The sequence below is a fragment of the Varroa jacobsoni genome, unplaced genomic scaffold (genome assembly GCF_002532875.2).
Source record: "Varroa jacobsoni isolate VJ856 unplaced genomic scaffold, vjacob_1.0 contig00813, whole genome shotgun sequence".
NCBI lineage: Eukaryota > Metazoa > Arthropoda > Arachnida > Mesostigmata > Varroidae > Varroa > Varroa jacobsoni.
In genome coordinates this window covers 99,060-118,864 of record NW_019214532.1, presented here as the reverse complement: position 1 = coordinate 118,864, position 19,805 = coordinate 99,060, and the positions used below count along the sequence as shown (strand labels likewise).

The 19,805-nt window shown below is 42.4% G+C and overlaps 1 protein-coding gene across 3 annotated transcripts; it reads right to left on the bottom strand.

The window, feature by feature from the left end:
* Nucleotides 1–222: 222 nt before the first annotated feature.
* LOC111271633 (uncharacterized) lies at nt 223–18,831 on the bottom strand. 3 transcript variants are annotated; one of them, XM_022852558.2, is made up of 10 exons: nt 14,920–18,831; nt 14,367–14,508; nt 9,566–9,799; nt 7,778–8,940; nt 7,121–7,389; nt 6,079–6,227; nt 5,530–5,798; nt 4,737–5,182; nt 3,617–4,515; nt 223–2,326 (listed from the first exon to the last, which is right to left on the bottom strand). In XM_022852558.2, the coding sequence occupies exons 1-10, from the start codon at nt 14,923–14,925 to the stop codon at nt 2,058–2,060; spliced, it is 3,846 nt and encodes a 1,281-aa protein (XP_022708293.1). In that variant the 5' UTR covers nt 14,926–18,831; the 3' UTR covers nt 223–2,057. The 3 variants fall into 3 exon arrangements, with proteins under 3 accessions (XP_022708293.1, XP_022708294.1, XP_022708295.1); XM_022852559.2 differs by lacking the exon at nt 14,367–14,508; XM_022852560.2 differs by lacking the exons at nt 14,367–14,508; nt 14,920–18,831 and adding an exon at nt 14,207–14,360.
* Between the last annotated feature and the right edge of the window lie 974 nt (nt 18,832–19,805).

The following is a 19,805-nucleotide window of genomic DNA, read 5'->3' as shown; positions in this document are numbered from 1 at the left end:
AATCTGAATATGTATATATGTACACGATCATTCGGTGCAAATGAGCACAGTAGCTAATCAATGAATTACTAAGCGTAACTGCATATGTTAGTTGCTTCCTCTATCCAACGAACGAACAAACACAGGAAACAACAAAGAAGTCATCAATGGCCAAAGTATGTTTATGACACGATTGTAACTGCGACAATTTTCAGTAAGTAACATTTTTTTTTAAAACAAATATTGTATGTTATCGCTTCGCTCACACTATCTCTCCTGAAAGACACGAGATACACATCAAAATGAAATATCAAAGAAAAAATACGGCAGGAAACGCATTGGGTTATTACTCAAAAAATAAAATATTTTTTCTATGATAAGGCCCTGCTTTGTCTTTAGACTTCGCCACCTCAAGAGTTAGTGCGCAGTGTCCTATCCCTCTAAGGTAGTGAAGAAGCTATATTGCAAGAACACTCAAAAAGCTTATTTACCCTATGGTCTCCTAAGAACAATTAAACTAGACAATCATATAGTGCTATTCATATAGATTAACCAACTAACATTTTGAACACGGAAGTTACATTTAAAAAAAAATCTGTCATTTTTTCCTATACCCGTCAATTGCTCTTTGGGTTCTACACAACTGCTGCTCAGATCACTGTCTTTGATATTATTTAATAACGAGTTAACTCGAAATTTAATAAAGATTGATAAGGAATAACAATTTTCTCAGCACGATTCCATCATCGCTTTTTTTGTTGAAATGCATTCCCTAAAAAAGGCAAACCTTTGCTTATACAATCCCACCTACTCGTTAAAATCAATACATTGTTTATCTAGAAAGGAGTTCATAGCGCATTTCCGGGCATTAGCAAATTTGCTCATTTACATCATATTTAATAACTATTAGCTTTGTATGAACATCGTTTTAGTCTGGAGCACTCAAAGAAGAGAAGTCGTAAGAAAGCATTTTCAAGGCCTTGTATTAGATTCTTCCTAAATGTTTGTTTTTTTAACTGAACAGAAAATATCGGTATACCAGAATGCTGCCTTGCCACTTTCCTTCAAGAGAGTAAAGACGTCAAAACATCTTCATATTCATTCCATATCGAAATAACTTACACGCAATTATTAACTTACCCAAGTCGTGCTTTCTTTCGATCTCTCCCACTTGATTCATAATACGTTCCTATATTTACTATTTATTAGCATGCGGCTGCGTACTCGTTTCCACGGCGTTCAAGATCATAATAATTTATTTGCTTCTATGTTGCTAAGATAATTAGTGTCTATCTCTAATAAATTTGCTTTTTTTTACACAACACGCCCTTCGGCACACGCTAAGCGGTGGTATGTTCACCCCGCGCCATTTAGAATATGCAACGCAATGCCAGGCTGTACGTTGTAGCGAGAGTTGACGTCCCGTGAAAACATTGGCTTAACTAGCTTGTATGTATGCGTATTGTACAGATCTATTCTTTACTATGTTTTTGCTAGCGATCTTGTTTGCGCTGAATCCTCATAGAGCTCTCCTATTCACATCTCGGGTTCGTATCAGGTCATTGAGAGATGGAAAGAAAGCCTCAAATCAACATTATCGCCCTCAGTGTCACTATAACAACAAATTAATTCGACTTTGGATCGTGCCATAATGTGAAGGTCGGCTAGTATCAGAACAGCCTACACATCGCTTTGATATTCTTGCCTGGGTCTGGCATTTAATTAAGCAATCTTTAATGATTATTCACGAGTGTTGGTTGGTTTCTTATAGAGAACCAATTTTCAAGCAAGCACACAGTGCTCAAAGAAAAAATCGCAAAAAGACGATTGGAGGGTCTTCGGTGCGGACATCAAGCAGCTGGCCTTCGTATCCTTTAACTGGCTCCTACTTGAATTGCTATAGGAGACTACCTATGTCGCTGCACCTAACATAATATCGGCGGTACGTTTGTAGTGACCGTTGCTATCTTACTTTACTTCTTAATGCTCTCTGAAGATGGCTAGGGTCATTGAGTTTAGAAGCAGTTCATGTTTGAAAGGCCACCCATTTTCTCTTACTACTATTATTATTATTATTATTATAGTGTCTTCTCCCCGCTACTTGTGCTGCTTGTCGATGCAGCATGTGAGGTGGCAGGTTGTGTGTAGCCTGCTGCTGTTGTTACGGCTTGAGCTGTACCAGTTTTCTGGGTCGTTGTGGGAAGTTGAGTCGGCTGCTGAGGTTTCGTCTGTTGGTTTGGAGGTAACAGGGTGATACCCATCGCCCGCCGGATGGCATCGACACTCACGATACTGCCGGGCTTGGCGTGACTCGCTAATTCGCTTAAGGTGGCGGCCAGTTTCTCCGCTGAAATCACCCACGTAAATACAGCAGCCCGTTAGACGTTTATCTGAAGTTCATATTTACCGACAGAAAGATGAAATTCATTTTCATCCAGACGGTTGATAACTGTGCTTTCTGCGTTGTTCTGAAATCACTACTCGTACTCAGACAACGAATCAAGTTAGTGATGCTAAGTGCTAAGTAAAAGATATTTAATATTATTATTGAATTGTTCATTCAATCATCACCTACATCGTTATTAATGTAATATTCCCTAACGTGACGTTCATTCGCCTGCCTTATTTTCTGTATTTGTTTATATTTGTATTCGCTTTTACGTAGCCATGTTGGCACTAACAAAAAGTTAGCCAAAAAATCTGCTTGGCAATTAAAACAATAGTGAACTCAACGCACGGATATTCAATGGCTGGAGCTCCGTACCTTGTGCCTCATGCAGCTGGGAATTTCAAAAGCAAAGCAGACCCCGAAAAAATTGCAGACACAACTGACTGTCCCAAACATACCATATATATATCGACTTTCGCCACTTTCTGCTTCTATGGCTCACCGGTTTTCGTCGGTGGAAGCAGAATATCACATAGTTAACGGTCAGAAGAGTAACATACGGCTGCCATAAGCAGTAAGTCCTTATGTCAGCAATGTTAAATAGGCCATCGGACGCTCAACGTGCGCCCGTCAAGTATGTAGGCTAAAACATTGTGTGAAAAGTGACAACATATTGAGTTCTATGGCACTCACGAACTCTACTGGTGACTAACATAATAAATGAGTGGAACATAGACATGGGTATTATTTGTAAAAACTATTCTTTAAAATACGTGTCTTCTGTACCGCATGGGTTCAAGTTAAAGTTTAAAGGCTATAAAGCGTGTGGCCAATATTGAATAGTTGTCAGTAAATTTTGTACAATGATTTTTGCACTTTTATTCTGCACTAATATTGAATGAAATGACGGCTTTCAGCCCACAATTACATCCATGAATCTAAAAGTCCTGTTCTCTAAAGATATCCAGCTTTTCTGTGTGTCATGGGGCCTATTGCCATCCAAGGTATTTGTCTCGATAGATTTGCCAATATGCGCCAACTATTTCGTTGATTTAACGCATTGTTACACAATCTATGTATACGAACATGCAGCGGTCGCTAACAGAATAGGTGTAGCCTTGCTGTTTATTACTTACACTCCTCTGTACTGCGTGTCGCTGATAGGGATCACAGTTTTGAAGATGAATCTCCCATACTTAACTAACTCACTCAGAAAGATCCGTGTATTCTTGTAAGATAAAAGCTTACCAAGTTGTAATTCCGTTGGCGATGGTCCCTGTGTCATTCCGAGATGCGGCGGCGGTGGTTGACTCAATCTTTCTCGTTGAAGCCGTGTCAAACGCTCTATCATCTCGGTCGATTCGGCTAATTTTGCCTGAAGTTTCTGCTCATTATCTCCCGGCGCAGTTCCTCCGGCGTTGGTAGAAGCGCTATTCGCTCCTGTTCCCACGAGACTAGGACTACCGGTTGATGCCCCTGGTCCCGGTGCTGGTGTCCTAGTAATAACTACGGGCGATCCACCCGTTAGAGATCCCATTGGCATAGAGACGCCCCCAAGTGGTGCTACCAGAGGCTGAGTTGGTAGACCTCCCTGATGCAGTGATCCTGCCATTGACTTGCCCACAAGTCCAACGCCAGCAGGCGTCCCCACCGTTCCGGGTACGATAGGGTTGCCCGCGTTCATCACTAAACCACCAGAGGCTCCAGATAGCATCGTAGGTGGCATTTGACCGTGTACGTTATTGACACTAAAATGATTTTCCACGTTTGGTTGTACATTTCCGGTAACAAAATGATTTCCAACCATAACAGGCGCTGGTCCACTATTAGTGTTTGAGCTCGGCAGCATGATTGACTGATTGTGGTTCGATGTCACTGTCGGCGCCATTGTTGGATGATGCTGGAGAGGCGGCTGTTGCTGCGACGGCATTTGGATTCCGGGACCAATCATTTGTGGCTGGGAACACGGCATAATCTGAGATACACCCACATTAGAGCTCTGAACACTACCTATTTGTGGTACTCCATTGTGTAAACTGTTGCTCAGAGGCTGCACCATTGATCCACTGTTCATAGGCGGGCCATGCCCATTTACCAGGGGAGGCTTGCCAACAGCGGGCACGCTGATCACTGGCGTCGGGTTGATACTGTAAAGCAAAGATCATAGCAAAGTCCCAGATATAAGAGGTAGCAAGATCATTATAAATTAATTGAGTAATAAAACACAATTTAATTATATACGAATACTACTAATGCTTCCGAAATAATTGATCTTGTTTCCTTTATACACAAATTACTCGATATCTATTACATAAGGCAATTGGGCACAGAAAACAGTATAAACAAACAAAAAATCTCTTCTACTAACCCATGCGTTGCGTTCCCATTACATTTCGCGGCACCTGTACCATTAGCCATAATCACACCGGCCTGGTTCGAAGGGCCATTGCTAGAAGTAATAACTTTGTCTTGCTGTTTCTCGAAGGATGATTTCTCACTCAGCGATTGCGCTTTTTCGGCTGCGTGACTCCTTTGATTCGCTCTGTCTTTATCACTCGACGACTTTCCACTGTCTTTTTCCTTCGTTTGTTGCTTGTCTGACGATGTTGATTCCTCCTCATCCGGATCCCGTAAAAGTTCCCCAGAGCGAACCAGCTTCAGGGTCTTGCTGTGCTGACCGCCGGTGAGCGTATCTAATAAATTGTCTACCATGTTCATTAGGTAATCGCAGTCTTTGGCAAAGTGCATGATACTATCGGCGTATTGGACGCCGAGTTCGTCACCGTACGTCTGATATACGAGGTCACTCTCAACCTATAATGTGAAAAAAATGGGTCTGAGAAAGACTGCTGTTGGTAATGTTATGCAAGTGGACCGAATATTATGTTTATGCAAATCCAAGTACCGAACACAAAGTTAATCTTTAAAGTAAGTTATCTTGAATCCACTCCAGTAAGATATCCACTATATTTCTTTTACAAATTTAATTGGTATCGACTGAAATACTTCTTAGAGTATGATCGGTTAATTACAATTAGATAGACTGGTTATACAAATAAAAAATTATTAGCCTTATGATAAACAGAAGTAGTAAAAAATAAGACACAAATTTTATGAAAACGATATAGTAATAATTTCTATTTGAGATTTAGGCCACATACCTTGGTCAAATTCGAGAAGCTGGAATCATAGTGTGGAGCAAACGTGGAAAAAGGCGGTCCGCTTTCATTAACGGTGTAGTTGATTGGCTTGGCCACTGATCGGGCTTCATCTTTGAAGTCCACAAGGCTGGACATGCCGTATGGTAATTTTCCCACCAACATTTCTAGGTCGACCTTCTGCGGCGGCACAGGTAATTCAGCCGGTCGGAGGCCAACGTATTTGTCAGTTAACGTAACATCCGGATTGAGTATGCTCAGCGTCGCTGAACCTGCACAAAAAAAGCAGCGAAATGTAAGTTCAACTCGAAGCTTAAAAATTATCTTCCTCCGTTGTAATTAATCTTCACCTTTACTTTTCGCCTCTTCAACGAATTTCAAGTCGAAATCTACAATATTTAAAAACAAGCTCTCTCGAATGTTGCTCACTAACGTTTCCCTATGATCAGTTTTGATTCAGGAATATGTAATCAACTTTTTCTTTAGTCAAAGAAACAATCGAAAATAGTAGCGAGAAAATGAGTTCAACTGTTATAAGCGTCTGCTATATACCATCGTCATTCTGTAGGAGGAAGGCGTAATCCGTGTTTGGCTTGAGCATAGCAAGCCGATTGGCGGCGCCTCGCGCCATACGCTGTGCATGGGCTAAAATCTCAGCAGCTGATGCGTCATCAGGAGGCGTCACCTGTGACTGTTGCTCACTGCGGCACCATCGGTGAGAAAAAAAAACAGTCATGGGTTAGTAGGATCGAGCTTAGATAAACTGGAGTCGACATATTCTATTTCCATCAAGGGGGAATTTAATAAGTTACCCCGTATTTAAGAAAAACAATCGATGTAATTACTCTAGCCAACACAAATGTAGCTAAGCAATTTCGCTGCGCATACGTAATTCGCCAACAACTGTGCAATACGCTCAAAAAGTCGCTACGTAATAGGTTGAGAACTCAGTTCTTTCATGATTCTGGCAGACTTTGTTGTACATTAAAGTTCTGTCTACGGTGTAATGACTATAGCCCGCTAGGGAAAGTGTAACACTAACTATAAAATTTTTTTTTTCACGAGTAGAAACTGAATTTTTTGACAAGAACCTAATATTTTCATATGCTTTGCTAAAGCCTTCTCTCTAACACAATACAAGATACAGACGCCATACGCTTCTTAAAATTCACGATGTCTGCTGCTTTGTGCAGTCGATGTTCGATAGCTACTAACTCAAAATAAAAACTAGCTAACATAGTCGACAGAAGCTATACGAACTGATACTACAAGTGCGTTCAGCCATAAACAAAGTTAGGGTACCATACTGATTCAGCTTCTATTAGAAAGAATAACAATTTGACCTGTTGTGATTGAATTGTCAGTATTGAGCGCAACGATTTCTGAAGGTTATTTGCTTGTATGACTTTGTTTGATATTGCTACACTTGTTGCTTATTTTTTTTTGTTTGCGATCTATACATATTCCATATTAAAAAAAAACTCGACAGGTCTCTTGCAACAAAGACGCTTATTTTCACTTGATGGAGCCGTTCGTCTAGTGCATTCGGAAAGTTACAAATGTTCAAAGGTGTTTTGAAAATAGGCAAACATACTCGTCAGGTTTGGACTTCTTGGCGAGACCAGGCGGGCTAACGGATCTGACTGGTGTGCCGTCGGGACATGTTATATCTCCATTGAGTTCTGTGGGCGTCTCAGAGCCCGCTGGCCGCGTCGGTGTCTCTTTACCCGTAACGTCCTTTAGATCTTCCCGTTTTGCTTCTTGAGAATAAGTGCGCTCGAGCACAGGACTTCCCTCACTCGAAGCTCTACCACCTAATGATGACACACGGTGGGAACGTGCAACTCCTGCCAGAACACCCTCCTACGAAGCAATGCAATAGGCAATCGAAAATAATGTACAGGCGAAAACATTAGATGTGGTGCAAGACACAAACCGACTAACCTAAATATAATAAAAGCGTCTTTACGACACAATGATTAATTTTCCATTGAATAGCCATGCTCCTTGTTAAACAATTTTAGAACAAACTTATTCCTTAAAACGGTTAATACCGCTAAAACAGAAACTCTAGCTATGGACGCGCTACCATTGATGCAGAAAGTACAGATAAAAATATTATCCATTATTAAGTATACTACAAATATCTATGTAATGGCATTAAAGCTAATTTATTTAACTTAAATCGGTACACATGAGTTTCAAAGTATTAGATTTGTAGATTCCTATATTTTCAAATAGAGTTGCCTACCTTATCATCCCTCGTGACGACAGCTGGAGACTCTGGAGCTCCTACAGTAGCGAGTGCTTGTTCAACAACAGTGGCAGCTAAAGAGATCTTTACTGGAGGCACAGGTCGTTCACCCATCTTCTCGGCGCTCAGTTCCACTGGTTCATCGTCATTGCCGACACGAATACTACTACTTGCGTTGTGTTGCACGCGATTCCGCGTCATTCTTGGTGTCATCTCTTCAATAGGCTCCGGTGTGATCGATCGTAGGTCAAATCCTAACTGATCAACTGGCACAGCACCGATATACTTAAGCTCAGGATCTAGTTGAAGGATGTGCTCCTTCGATAGGATTTTCTGCGAGTGCCTCCATAACTTTCGCGCCTCCTTATAGTAGATTGTGTCAGGTTGGTTATACGTTGTAGCATTATCACATATCAAGCGGAGATCGGCTTTAAACGCTTCCAGCGTTGGATATTCCCGGTTGTCCACTCGCCGCTTCATCGTGCTTAGATCCATTGGTCGAGTGATAATTGTCGAATAACCTGGAGCTATAGCGTCGTTCACCGGCCACGCGAAGAACTCGTACGTATCCCGCTTCCGCACCAGTTCAAGAAGAACTCCGAGGAGACGGTACAGAGGTGAGACTTCCCGAGGACCGGATGGTAATACGCCGACAGGTGACCGCAACGGGACCTCCGGCAAGGGGGGCTGGTTATCAATAGTCTCCATAACTGGCCGTTTTGGAGGTGGTGGAGCTACATCGCCGTCATCGTCGTCGTCGTCACCTGCGGCACCTCCGGAATTGCCTCCAGTTCCTGAGCCCCCTCCAGCTTGACCTCCCCCCATACCCAACCCATCGCCGTCTACTCTATCCTTGCGTTTCTCGCCGCCCCCATGATGATGTTTATGATGATCCTTGTGGTGATGACAATGGGAGTGGTGGTGGTGGTGTTTCTTTTTTTTCTTTTTCTTTTTATCGCTTTTCTTATGGCGATGCTGCTGTAGGTAAGAGCTTGTCTCGCTAAGACTGTCCGACTGGACGCTTCCAGCACCCCCGGTTCCACTGGCACTCGCGCCAGCCACTGCACCGCTGCTCGTTGTTCCATTGATGAGCGGGTTTTCGACCTTTTTGACTGTGCACTCAGCGTTATCGGGATTTGTTACTAAACGAAGTGAGATTCCTGTAAACGATCCGTGAAAAGTAATCGTGCCAAGAATGGAAATTACTTTACCTAAAGTATTCTATATTTGTATACTGAGCTGACCCTCAATCTGAGGCGTCTTACAACTTCCGGCTTCGGAGTTTCCTCATACACTACTATAAAAATCCTGAGGTGGTAAGGACTTAATTAATGTTGGATCAAGTGAAATGTGATAACTTCAGACCTCAACCTTCTTTGAAATAGCTTTTACTATAGACGTAAGAGGCGGTATAGGCAGCTTGCACATGATAGCTATTCATATTATAATATAGTAATATTAATATAGTAATAAATATAATATAGTAATAAGTATAAATCAAATGTCAAAAATCTCGAAATATCTATTCGAAATCGATACGCTACTAGGTTCAAGTCGTGTAAGAAGATTCCATAAGGCATATTCGTTCCGGTCGGTAGGAAATGGTCATAGCTTTGTATCAACGAAGCTTTATGTAAAGTTTCGTAACATTTACGCAAAACAGGAAAAATTAGTTATACTCGCTCAAAATAGTTGCTATTTTGTCCAACAATATTGGCATCTTTATACGCAATAAGCAATAGCAATAATAATACATCTAAAACGTTAGAACTAAAAAATGCTTACCTCCTGTGGGTGGATATCCCCCCGAATAGAGCGGTGTGGGTGCTGGTACCGTAGAAGAATAGGCTACAACAGGAGCGTTTTGTGTTACCGATGATCCCGATGAAGCGGGACTTACACCTCCTGTTGAAGCGCTACTTCCTCCAACCTTAAGCACAAGCTTGATGCCCGATTTTGGGGGAGCCGACCCACTAGAGGCCGCCACCGGCTGGGGGCTTTGTTCCATTGGCATATCATCTACAAACCACCAAAAAAAATTGTTTTCTAATTTTAATTAATTTTTAGAAACAGGAATTTAGGTACATTCAGTTATATAGATTTGTATTAAACGACAGTAAATAAAAAAACATTTCATAGGCTTTATGGTAGTAAAACGCCAATAGTTAAGTGCGAAACAATACGCTTACGTTCGCCTTGTGCAACAGCTATGCAAGAGAATGATAACCTAGTAATTGACGTTAAAGACCGTTCTGATACTTCACAGTAACGTTGTAAACGGTAGGCCGCCGAATCTCGTAATATACAGGCAAGCGAAATCAGACCCCCTTTTGTCATAGTAAACCGAAAATATTTTTTACATAATTCGATCTGATCAAGTAATTGAGTTCTCAAAGATCAAAGTGATGATAAACACGTTGCTCAGACGATGATTCATGGCAGTTCAATCCTGTTTAACCGCCTCATTCATGGAATGGTTTCTCATTCATGGACTTTTTTTCTACCACGAAATTTATCAGAGACAAATTATTTGGTTGGAAGAAAAAAATAGTCTGAACTTTTCCAAAATAAATAGATTGCACTTCGGTGGGAAGGTAGCGTCGCTACCGTCGCCGCTGTTGTCATAACAGAACATCCATAAAGTGTAACTTTGCAAACACAAAGGCCGAAACGGCGATACCCCTCACATATACACCTTGCATAAAGCATATAAAGTTTGTTATTAGGAATATTCGTAATCAAGATACATCTGAGACGTATTTTTTATATTAAATTATTCTTGTATTCGCCAAGAAAATAAATTGTGACAGTACTATAAGCAGCCTATTTGTAGAGGTACTGAAATGCATTAAGTTCCTACAGAACTACCGTATCTTCAATAGTTAATACCTGATAAGTGAATGAACAAAATGGCTGAATTATCAAAGCCGGGGGAAGAAGTACCGTATTTTTACAGTATTTCAACGATAGATACAGAATCAATAGACGCATATCAGTTAGCCTCAGTAACTGTTGGTTTCCATTTTTAATATCGATAGGTTACAAACTGAACAATATATATACATAGCCGTTGAACAGGTGCCCAAAAATTTCGTGGAGCAGACCGATATTAGCCAAAGAGACTTGTGTCGACAAAAATTTCCTTTCAGTTTAATAGAAACCTATAATTACCTCCGCAAATAATGAGAGTACAACTATTTGCTTCTGAAAAGGTAGTTTTTATTTTCTATCATTTCCGACCTCTTTATATATTGCCCGTATGGGCTTCGGTTAGTGACACAAAGGCGAACTGGTGCAGATAAAGCAACGACATTAATTCGGAGCACTTTCTTTTGTTAGCTATAACCAATGTTTTTCTTTTCGAAAAATATGTACGTCAGATCGAACACTCTCGCGGTCAGATGACCCACCCGATTTCATGATGGACTGTGACGCCTGTGTGCTTGTAGCTAAGCGCAAAGCACATTTCTGCTCGGCGTAAACGTATCATCGAGAATATATTACTATCCATATACATATCTCTCATTAGAAGACAATACAGATTATCAGATTTCGGTAGCATAGCTCAAGTCACTGATTAAAATAAGAAATAACTAAATGCAGCTACTCCAGTAACATGTCAATAGTTGAACGGGAAAAAAACTCTGTGAATAAGATCAATTGTAACAAACGGCTGGACAAGTAACAGAAGTCTAGCCATACACGAATACTGTTATTAATTATTGACATATAACGACGTAAATAAAAAAAAATCTATGTCAGACGAAATAGCCCATATTTGACAGACACAAGCAATATTTGTTTTTACTTATTAATGCCTTACTACGGAAGAATGAGTTAACACAGAATAGATAACAGAACGTTATTTCATTAAATCTATGTGTATCACAAATTAAATTCAACTTCGAATCACTAGACCAGAGAGGACATATCCGGAAAAAAACACTAATCCTAACTGGGCTTAGCCATATCGAACTCATCGCCTTTGGGCCGGCAAGCTAAACAACTTTTGTTAGATTGGAGAATAACGCAAAACAGAAAATATATCACATGTTCCTCAGGGCGGTCATCACCCATGCAATGAGTACCATTTCTTCTTTTTCTATCTAGCTTATTACATGGAGAGTAATTCCTTGAAAACACGAAATTTTTAGATCACACTGCCATTTCATTTCGAAATTATGACAGTTTATTTGCTAGAAGCTAACGGCAAACGAGTCGGCTAACTAGATTAAGCTTATTTGGAACGGCACAAAACCGCAATAATCTGGATATCTGGAGTTGATTCTTATTGCAGCGTTTACGTAAACCGTTCTGGCGTTGCCTCTGTATCGACATGCACACATCTTCCGTATACGTTATTCGAGTAGCGTTTGGCAGCAGATGCATGTGAGCTGAACCAACAATTCATGCATTGATGTCATAAAGAGATGCGCCGAACTACTAATGATTCACCGGAATATCCCCTTGATGTCATGGCCAGCAAGATTCGAAGGCTTTAAAAGACCTTTCGTTCTCTATATGATCTATTCAATCTCTGACAATCAGCTCTGGAAACCGTATGTAGCATTACGCAGTACACATAAGAGCCTCATAGGCTATTGAGCTGAAAATGGCGGGGAAAAGATACGACGTCTTTGATGGTCGACTGTAGACAATATAACAGTTTATTGAGGAGAGTTAATCTGCTAGATCAACAAGCAGATAATTGTTACTTTATCAAATTCTAGTAATTAGCGTAAAAGAAAAGAGGCAAGCTTTATTAATGATTCTCTTAATTCGCCTAGTGAAAACCTGGTTCGCTCTCGGAGCTCCATAAGTTGGAGCAACCAACTTATTCAGGTGGTTCGGTCTGCTCCACGATTTCAGCGACGCTTGTGGATGGAAAGTTAGCACGGGAAGAGTGAAACAATACAAAAACGTACATAGATATAACAAAGTTCGTATACAGGTCATTTTCGAAGTCCACAAACGCAGCACCCTGACTTAGTAAATCATGCCGAGGCAACAGGTTAATTAGCCACTTCGTTGCTAAGAACTTACAAAACAAGAATCCACTCGTCGATCGATCTTTCCTTTGCGGAGCCAATCATAACCACGACAGTGTCACGAATGCTTTCGCAAATACAAATACAGCCTATATACGTATGAGATATTTTAAACATTTTAAATTCTGTACTCAGGCCTTCTTAGGTTAGGTTAGGTTTATATTATAATTATATAACGTATGTGTAGAGAGAGCCCTCACCAGAACAACAAAATGACACTTGTTTGACAATCTCTACGTGTTTATCTAAGGCATATGAACGAGCTTAACCAGTTAATAATCAGCTGTATGCAAGTTGCTTTGGGTTTATCTTCAACATAGAAGAACCGCAAATATGAAGTAACACTTCAGAAAGAAACACCAATTACGAAATATGATGACACTTGTCACATTTATTTCTCGTCGCCACCATGTATTCTAGTGAGGTAGGCGTACATTCCTCCCAAGCGATGCACAGATTCAGAAATTTTGAATCAAATAGAGACTATCCTACCTTAGGAAACGACTTTCTATGCCCAAGGCACGAAAAAAATGTTAAGGTATTCTGCGTTAGTAGCCATATTCACAGGAGTTTATCTGGGACAATCAGTGTCGTTGATGGTGAAAAAATTCGAAAAGGAAAATACGTGAAATGTCTAAAATGAATTGAACATTTCACAGTACAGTTTGCTCTCCAACGTTTTTAGTGTATGTGATTGCAACGCCCGAACGAAAACAAATCGCATTTTTCTACCGACTATCAATCCTACGCACATATACAGTAGCCCTAACAGAAATTTTTTTTCTACAATGAACACCACACCACGGTTTCGATCAGACTCTGAATAAAAAATCAGTTTTTTTTTTACAAAACCGCCGTCATCGTCACCATCATCACAATTTTCGCCTCAGCGCTCAAATGTCTCGCGGCGGTTCCGTGCATTCTGTGAGTGCCTCTGTGTTAGCCGTTCGGGGCGAGAGCGTATTGAGAAATCAAAGGTGTCTAAACTGCTTCACGCACACACACTGTACCTACACACAGCGGTCTTACAGTGCGCCACAATCCGGCGGAGTGCCAGCAGATGTCAAAAAGCCTTTCCACTTTCCATTTCAATTCGCCTCTGAAACAAGTACGAAACTATGTCGAGAATATAACAACAATGCTAAGCCTAACGCCTGTCGGCTTCCTATAGCGAGCAGTTGTTGGATTACACGAGACTGGTTAATATTGGCGCTGCCAATTTGCTCGGCCCCATTCAGACGGTCGATATGGCTAAAGCATTTATTAAAGTGGTTCACACGTAATACCGTCGAATACACCAGCAGATCCTACTCAATCATGTAAACGAATTCAAGCAAGTGGATAGCAAAAACTTAACCAAACACGACGAGCAGCTAACCTATGTGTTGTCGACGCTGATACTTCTGGATAGCAGGGAGTTAAAAATTTTGTACATAACTATCATTGCTCGTTATTTGCCATTCACTTATCACTTCCACAGTGCCCTCCCGTACAGGTAATTTGTTCATGACGCTGAATCGTTCCATCAACGCACTAACCGAACGCTGCCGAAAGTTGGCGCTCACAGCAAGCCGTCGGTGTTGTCGTCGTCTCCGAATGTAGCAGATGTGGATCGTTCTCCCTTTCTGAACGCGGCCGGCCCTTGTTCTTGACAGGCGCCCCACGTTCGAGAGTTTTGTCCTGAGTTCACGCCGGCCACGAAGAAAGTTCAACACAACCTAATTAGTGGTACACGTTCGTACCGCAAATTATTGTCTCCGTTGTAATACGCGGATAATACGTGATAGCCAAGTGACAGTCAACATGCTTTTTTTTTTTTGATAATTTTCTTTCTCCTTTTGAGTAGATTTCGATGGTAGACCGCACAGCTATTTAGCAGATGAATATATTTACCTATTATTTATGAGAAATTTACGAATGAAAGCCTATAATTGTATTACAACGCAAGTTATTTTACTAAATAATTGTAAGTAAATAATTATAGTTTCGCATAGGTCACGCAGCAGCTTACACATGGAGCGATTTCGATGGAATACAGACGTGTGAGCATATCTAGAGGGGAACGACATTGCAGCGGAGCGTCAAACTTACCATCATCTCGCGATGTTTTTGAATGCTTTTTATGCTTCTTACTTCCCATCTCGTTGTGTCAATAAATAGTAAACGCAATCGTCGTCGTCGTCGTCGTCGTCGTTGTCTCTAACGTGTCTCACTAACAGAGCCGCGAAAGTTGCGCGGTTTCGTCGTCGTTAACAGTATTTTGATATATACTTGCATTCACACGCACTTCTGTCACGAAAACACGATTGGTTAGACGCCAGTGATACGCCACTCGATGATATATATGTATACTTTATACGTATATATATATAGGCAGGCACGGATTCAATAAAGGTGGAAGATCTTTTTATGTTGGTCAAGTCATTCATCTGAACGTTAAAACTAAACTTGATCAGCAAGAAACCTTCGGCGTACGGACACAATTTGCGGCTTCATTTTTTCTGGAATGTATTGCTTATCAAACGACACATTTGTCCTTGTTTATTTCATCTCAAATCGAGCACTTGTCAGCCAGCGTATACAGAGTCAATAACAAGCGTATCGACGACAGTTGACATAAATAGCATCGACAGATCGTCCGCTCCCCAATCCGAACTTATTCAGTGAACTGATGATTTACTTTTGTTGTCATTCGCCCCTATCTTCCCACTGATCTTCGGCGCAGAAACAACAAATACACAAAGACACACACACACACACCCCGACCCGCCCACGCAGATATACAGTACAAACACAACGAGCACTGTCCGTCCCACAGTTGTTGTTTCAACTTCGAAATTAAGCGTTCAGCTGACCAAACAGCTGCTAATCAAAGTACCGCCTAATTTTGTCTTTCCTCACTGTCGTTCCTTTCTTCCATATATACATACAAACACATATATATGCATATAAATATGATACATATACCGACAGGAACGTTATCAGTTGTCGTAGTAACTGTAGGAGTCAGTCAATCAATCGGTCGGTTGGTTGGTCGTTCGACACAAACCAGTCGCCAGCAGCCAGTGTTGCCCGCCTGCTGTCGGTACAGGTCGATGCGGAACGAACAGCGCCAGGCAGCCGTCAGCAGATTAGACACCCCAGGATGAACTAACTGCTCGTTACACACATGGCCCAAGAAAATAGACGCATAATAATCGTATTGGCTGTTTTCTGTTTTGCTTTTTATTCTTCCTCGTTTTGTTAATTTAGGCCAGTACGCTTATTAGCACTGGCGATTACGACGCTCGCGTTTCGTGTTAGGCTGCTGTCTGGGTTTATTTGCTCGCTGTTTTGCTGTCGGTTACTCAGTCACTTAATCACCGCTGTTACTACAGCTACAGCCACCATTTCTGTAATTACTGCTGCTGTTATTGTTTCTAATGCCACAGCACCACCACTAAACGGAACACGACTGACGACGCTATCGGCCACTGCTTTTGCTGCTGCTGCAGCGGCGGCGGCGGCGGCGGCGGCGGCGGCGGCGGCGGCGGTAGCGGCGACTACAGCAGCAGCAACAACTCTCCAGCGATTCTTGATACGTCGTCGTCCGTCGCGAAATTCCTGTTGCCGCTGGCGACTTCTCATTACTCGATTGCTGCTGCAGTAACGGCACCAGCCAGCCAGCCAGCCAGCCCGTGGCGATCTAACTAGTCCGTCAGGCAGCAGCAGCAGCTTCACTTTGCGGCCTAGCTGTCTGCCTGTGATCCTTGTTCGCTGTCGAACGATCGCTGCTGCTGCTGCTACTACTGCCAACGCAGCGCGGCGCAGGAGTTGCAACAGTGATGTTGTGTGTATATAATATAGTGGTCGCAAAGGGGCTGCTGCTGCTGCCGCCGCCGTTGCCGCTCAGTTCTCCTCCGTAGTCGTCGTCATCGTCGCCGGGCAACAGCACAGCAGCGGTAATGGCGGGTCGAAACGACGGTGCGAACAGAACGACCACCAAGTCGCTGTACCCGCAGCCGCCCGTAGCAGCGGCGATCGTCGAGCCGCGATAAGTGGCGACCTGCCACTCACTCTCCCAGTTAGTCAACCTTCCGTCCGTCAGCTAGTCAGACAGGCAGCGAACCATCAAGCTGAACGACCGCTAAAACGAACGGCATTGAAGGAAAGAGTGAGCGCGGCGCCACATCAACGGTAGCAGCAGCGTTCGTTCGTGTCCGTTCTTTTTCGCCTGCACCTTCTACTGCGGCCGCTGGAACGATACGAGCTCGCCGTCGCCTCAGCGCGCTGCTGATGTCACAACAACAACAGCGACGACAATGGCGCCAGCCACGGACTCGGCTAAATAGCCGGCAGCGGACAAAAAGAAGTCGAGAGAGAGGGCGGAATGTCGCAACTGATCCGATGAGAATCCACGGCTAGCGGCTAACAGAACCGAGGTGAATAGGTAGACGGAGCGAGCAAAGAAACGACATACAGAGAGATAAACGCCGTTGCTGCGGCCGTACTTCCGCCAGCACACATCGCTACGATGCTGTTGTGAGTTTTTTTTTGATCATTGTAAGTTGTTGCTGTCGTCGGCCAGAGACGCAGCGGCTGCCATACGGCGTGGATTCACTGGCGGACAGCTGGTGAATACCACACACGCGTTAATTCCTACCACGTGTCTTCTGATCGGGAATGGTACTATAATAGCAACCTAACGTGTTGATGATCAACGGTAGACGGTAAAGCGACACGAATAAGCAGCAGACGACGGTTCGGCGACATGTACAAAAGAACGAGAGAAAAACTAAACAGTGGTTGCTATAGCAGACAGCAAACACAAATCACTGTTTGTGAAACTATGCTGATCTCTGACAGCAGACGACTGAAAGAATCGGAAAGCAGTCAAAAAGACAAGCACACAGATTAGGAACACCGACCTAACAGATGAATGGATGGATGGATGCATGTGACACGGAGAACGCTGGGTAAAAATATCGCTGAGGGAGGGCCAGGCGATCTCACGGTGTGAGAACAATAAGGGCGCGCAAATTCAAAATTGTTTTTAGTGAAAAAAAAAATTTAGCATCATAAAAGCGGTAAAGCATCAACCACGAAAGAGAATAAATAATGCAATACTATACCCAGAGTGTTTGAAGATATTTGTCGTCCCTTAATACTATTAACCTAATTCAACGAATGTATAAAATAATAAAATATTACGTGTCGCCCAGGGCTATGGTCAGGCTTTTTCTGCTTTCAATGTTTGTCTTTATTGTTATAATTCAGTCGCGAATTGAGATTGGAAACAAGACTACAAAACAGAAAAGCTTACAAAGTTCAAACGACTTCTAACAATTATGTCCATTTGACTCCTCCAATATTATTTTATCAGTGTTTCTGTAACGCCTCTGTGCTTAATCTGTTTCCCCTCGAAAGCTTCGCTATTGAATTTCTGTCTTTAATCAAAAACCGTGGCAGAGATTTACTTAGAGCTATCATAAAGTTTTCTTTTTATTAAAGAGGGTTTTAGTAACGCTGTTTACGCACAACTGAGCACCATCAGAGCAATGTTTACTTAGCATGAACCAACAAGTATGGCGCTCGACTCCAACAGGCGGACTTTATCCCGCCAAGATCACCATCCACTAATTCTCAAGTCCTTTCTTATCTTAAACCTATCTGAGTCATTGGAACTACCAAGATAAGCTACCCCGGAGAACCTGTATTGCCCGTAAGATGTACAACAGACAAAAGAGGAAAATAGCGAAACTCGTCTGTTTCAGTCTGTCTATGTGAAAAGTTGCTTAAGCATGTATCAGCATTATGCCATTTTATATTGAGATTTGCAATAGCAGTGTTATGAAATCCTTAATCAGGTTATAAAATTGTATGTATATATATTTTTTTTTCCAACCGTCAGTTTGGAGTGCCATACAAATTCGGCTTTGGAATCTCTTTCGAAGCAATACTGGAAGTAGTGAGCCAACTCTGACTCGTAGGCGCGCAATCTGCATATTCGTCCCCTCGGCTACATGTTATTTACTCTTAACTCTAGAATGAATATATATTTTAACCTTAACATCGAGCTCAAAAGCATTATTGGTTAAATTCGCTGCAAAAACGTAGCTAAGAACAACGCACCACAGGGTTGCCAGCACGGAGTCTTCCCGACGAAGGTCGTTAACGAAAATGGTGGACGCACCCAACAAACGAATTCCGAGAGCAGACGGTTGAGCAAGTCACAGGTCCGATGGACCAATTTTTAATCTTGCAGAAGTAAAGTCTACAGAGTGGCCTAAATAGCAGCGGACGGTTCGGCTTGACTGAGCTGGCAAAGTTCCCCGTAGTGAATAAGCCAGCAGTTCTTGGAGCGTGGCTATGAGTGCGTCGCGCACCTAGAGCACTACCCGTTGTCTGTCATTACGGGTAAACCGCCAAGCCTTCACCTCACCTGTCGATCATCACAGATCACACCTGAACTTATCCACTACTTGATGACAACAACAGCTTGATTACACAACCGCTACCCGTTGGGTAATCAGCCAGCCACTTGACAATCGATACCGCCTAACAGACAGACGGAAAAATCGAGATACAATAATAGTATAATAGAGTATCGAATATATTTCTTCGAACGACTATCATTAGCGTACGTTAGTGCTGAACAGCATTCTGGCCTATTATACCTACATCGGTAAACAAGACGAGAAGCGACCTCGATTCTTCCATAATCCCCGTATCGAGTTTACGAGCGATCATTTTCCATACACTTTGCCGGTCGTCAATTTGGTGCGAACAACAACCAAAGAAACGATATGGTGCGCTGTTTACTGTCGTCTTCCCCTCTCCCCCTCTTCCTCGCTATCACTCTTTCTTGCCAGTGCCTTTAGCCAGCCCGCTTATGAGAGCATTGTTATTGTTATTATTGTCTTCTGCGTGTGCACGATACGACCGTCCTGTCCCGGTGCACGCTGTGATGGTCTTGTTTTCCCCCCCCCTGTCTGTTT